Source organism: Limulus polyphemus, unplaced genomic scaffold (assembly GCF_000517525.1).
Source record: "Limulus polyphemus unplaced genomic scaffold, Limulus_polyphemus-2.1.2 Scaffold7062, whole genome shotgun sequence".
Lineage (NCBI taxonomy): Eukaryota > Metazoa > Arthropoda > Merostomata > Xiphosura > Limulidae > Limulus > Limulus polyphemus.
The window spans coordinates 18,028-22,153 of record NW_013672672.1 but is presented as its reverse complement, the minus strand read 5'-3'; the positions used below and the strand labels follow the sequence as shown (position 1 = coordinate 22,153).

General features: G+C 32.2%; 1 protein-coding gene across 2 annotated transcripts in view; it reads right to left on the bottom strand.

Moving 5' to 3' along the window:
• LOC106474315 (akirin-2-like) overlaps positions 1-3,304 on the bottom strand; it is a 14,065-nt gene extending 10,761 nt beyond the window's left edge. Inside the window, exons 1-2 of one of the 2 annotated variants that reach the window (XM_013935004.2) lie at positions 3,209-3,304; positions 820-1,057 (exon numbers count right to left, since the gene is read on the bottom strand). In XM_013935004.2, the coding sequence (XP_013790458.1) occupies positions 820-1,003 (184 nt within the window). In that variant the 5' untranslated portion in view covers positions 1,004-1,057; positions 3,209-3,304. The remainder of the gene's footprint in view (positions 1-819; positions 1,058-3,208) is intronic. The other variant, XM_013935005.2, reaches the window with a different exon arrangement.
• Between the last annotated feature and the right edge of the window lie 822 nt (positions 3,305-4,126).

Sequence of the window (4,126 nt, the reverse complement as noted above, 5' to 3'; positions counted from 1 at the left end):
ATATTCACATGTTCGACTAGGATTGGCTAAAAGTTTTACAACTGAGGTTTAACACGCCCAGATGCAGTTTTATAAAGAAAACAGACTAGAAAAAGGTTTAGATACCAATCATTAAAAAATTTTTTAAAGATATTTCCTTTCACTTCAGCACTGGTCCTGCCATCTAAAAAACATTTCTTCTAAGAGAGTGCTTATTTACAGTCTAAAATGTGTTTTAGGAATTTTATCATTAAATTTCTCTTTAAACTTCATTAAAGAATACAATTTTGTACAAATAATTGAATGTTATGCTACTATTTATAAAAATAAAATCTGAAATCCAATAAAGAGAAGTTCTCTATTATTTATTTGATTCACAAATGTGATTTTGCCCTCACGATAAGATCAAAATGGCCATGGCAAGTGACGGGTTAAAAGGAATGAAATCAAAATTGATGGCCAAATTGGTAGCACACATAGTATTGATAAGAATTTTACAACAAATATTCATTCATTAGTTACCTAGGCAACATTTTTAGTTCAACTTGGGGCATGATGGTGAGTAAAATAAAATATGTGGCCTGACTAACCAATGAATGACTATTTGCTGTAAAATTCTTATCAATGCTATAAGTGTAGCTACCAGTTTGACCTTCAGTTTTTATTCCATTCCTTTAAGTTGCATGCTGAATCCTTTTTTGGCTGCACCTTTTTTTCATGCCTAAGGTGTTTTTGATTCGATATTATGACCTTTTATCAATACACACCAACAAACTCCACCAAATAAGAAAGTGACACTTAATAGTAACCATTATTATCGGAACAAACTTGTTGAATTACCTGAAGAAAGAGTCGGAGTTGCCTCTTCAAATGGTGAGGATTGTGTTTCACCAAATTTTGCTGTTTTTGGTAAAGATGTTGGACTTGTTATCGGTATGCATCTTCTTCTTTTAGAAGGTTTGCTATTTCTTGGACTTAAGATTGGATCCCACTCGTATGGTCTTTTCAAGGTAACACAAGCCATAGTAATTTGCGACTCTGAAGTGTGTTCTGAAACTGTCCAAACAGAGTATGGAACCTTAAAATAGAATAACAAACTATAATTATTGAGCAGCTAACCAAATTTTCTATTTATTAATAATAACAACTTACAAACAGACAACTATGTACTTAGAGAACAAAACAAAAAATCAGCCTGGTCATCAGTATGGCTAATCAAATATCTTTTTCTCACATTTCTACTTACAAAGATTAAAATGAATTGTTTCATCAATTAGGTACCCTTGCGGCTAACAATATTTTTGGCCATAATCCCAATAATATTTCATTAAGCTCAGCCAGCTTAGGAATTTAGTACACAGGATCACATACAAAATTTGTAATGGTTTTCAAACAAGACCCAAAAGTTGAGCACTTTCAAATAGTTCACTATTCTTCTCCTGAAGAATTGTTTCATCAATTAGGTACCCTTGCGGCTAACAATATTTTTGGCCATAATCCCAATAATATTTCATTAAGTTCAGCCAGCTTAGGAATTTAGTACACAGGATCACATACAAAATTTGTACTGGTTTTCAAACAAGACCCAAAAGTCGAGCACTTTCGAATAGTTCACTACTCTTCTCCTGAAGAAGAACAGTGAAATATATGAAAGTGCCCAAGTTTTGGGTCTTGTCTGAAAACAATTACAAATTTTAAGCTTACACTTTATACAATCAAGTAAGCAGCATAGCATATTAGAACTTGGAACAGAGAGAATAATTTAAAGAAACATTCGATGCAAAAACAATTTGAAAATAATGAATTCTCAGAGTGTAGCAATGAAGTTTTTTTTACATAATCCAACACATATTTTCATGATGATAAAAACTGAGAAACAGTTAAGGTTCATATTTGTGATTGCTCGGATGAGCTCACATATTAAAGAGCATGCACAAAACACAGCATATAATCAGTTGTTCATCCTTTGCCATTGTTTACAGGACTGTGACACAAATGTCACTTCTAAACACTTCAACCTCTTGGGTAGCTACACACTAAGGAAAGTTTGTGGATACACAAGATGAATTAAATGTTAACCAAACAGGTTAACAAGTAGTAGCACAAACAGTGATGGATTGAAGCTTTCACAATAGGGATTTATAAAACCTGTATAGTCTATAATAATTGGACAAGGGGTCATAAATTCAAATTTTGGCAGCAAGGAGTCATCTCCAGTTTAGACAGTATTACTTTTCAAACAGGATGGTTGGCTTTTGGAATGAGCTTCCTTCAAGGGTGGAAGAGGCAGAAAAATTTAACCGAGTTTAAGAAAAGGTTAGATGAATACATGAGTAGTAAGGGATGGTTATAGTTGGGAACTGGAAGGGCCATCCTTGAGGGGCTAATAAACTTCTTTTTGCCGCTTTAAAATTTTATCCATTATGTAGATAGAGTATATTAAAAAATGCTGAAATATATTAATATTCATAAAAAACCCATACAGTTATGGTATTATTATTAAAAGCAAGAATATTTAAAACATTTTAAAAATCTACAACTGTAACCCAAATGATTTTTGGCTATACTGACAGACTTCTATCATAAAAATTATAAATGGTGTTTACTTCTTTTTTTCTGTACTTCATTTTAAACTTTTAATTTTATAAAAAATTATAATTATGGTGTTTCACACAGTGTTTCAACAAACCTGACTTACATTAACTTTAAGCATACAATATACTATGAATAATAATAACGTTAAGTAGAGCTTCACAGTTTCATTTTTCACAGATGCAATTTAGCCTAACACTAACAAGTAACGTTAGTCGTTAAATACATAAGAATTGTAATATTAATTTATCATTCAGTCTTTGTCACAGTTGTGGAGTCTGGAAAGTGAATAAATAACTCACCATGAATCTAAAATAATCTCAGATAATTTTAATGAAACACATAACAATGTTCCTTGTTTAAAGCTTCTTAAATCTTTGGACAAGCATTGAAGCATTCTGTAAGTGTAATTATGGTTTCATAAAAATCTCAAAAGAAAACACTACTCCGAATAAGAAGAGTCGCTTACTAAGCCTAACAGAACAAGTCCTTCAATTCCAATTTATTTTTCTTTCTTAATTTTGGTAAGCAATTCGTTTTAAAATAAACGGAAAACCATTCTTGCCTATTGCCCTAAACCTAAATGAAAAATTTACACATATTAAAAATAAACAAATAAAATGAACACAAATTTTACCAGCGTATTTTCAGACTTTCTGCGAACAATGTCCAAACACGCTTAGCAATACAGTTTAGGTTGCATACCATACTTAACGCTCTCAGTTGGAATAAGCCTAAACGAACAGCGCACGCGCTCATCGTTTGCGTAGAGAATAGATTACAGTAATTTAATAATAATGAAATTTGTAATACATACAAATAAATAAACCACCACAGTTACGAAACAACCTGATTTAATTGTTTTATTATAATTAAACAACTTGACTAGCACTAAGTACGAACTTTTAAATTTGATGTTTTATTTGTCTAACATAAATAATATGCCATTTATTTTTTGATTGTATAACATTGCTATTTTTTCACTGCTCTATAGTTCATAATGCAAAGAATTTGACATAGCCTAATGATTAGGACGCCATTCAACTCGCACTCTGCAGATCGTGGGATAAAAATGTGTCGCCGAATATGTTCACCCTTTCATTCGTGGGATCGTAACAACTACACAGTAGAATATGTGCGCTCTGTCCACCACGAAGATCCGAACTCCGAATTATACTGTTATAAGTCCGTAAATTTACTGCTTACCCACTGGATAGAGCGCACATATCCTATTATGTAGTTTTGAGCTAAAAGAAACAAACCACAATCATAATGCGAATATTTATGAAATGGGTTGTCGTGAAATGCTCGTAGAAGCATTAAATATCGATAAAAGCCCGAAATGATGACGCAATGTATTTTAATTGTGATAAGTTTCTATGACATTCCATATTCCTAGTTAGATATATATATTTATACTAGCTGTAGTATTTACTCAGTTATTTTTAGTTTTGATATATTCATACTGTTACGACAGCGGAATTCACGTGACCCTAGTAACACGTCATGAACTTCTAGAAAAATCATGCCCCTTCGTGAAGCCTCGACTGTTCAC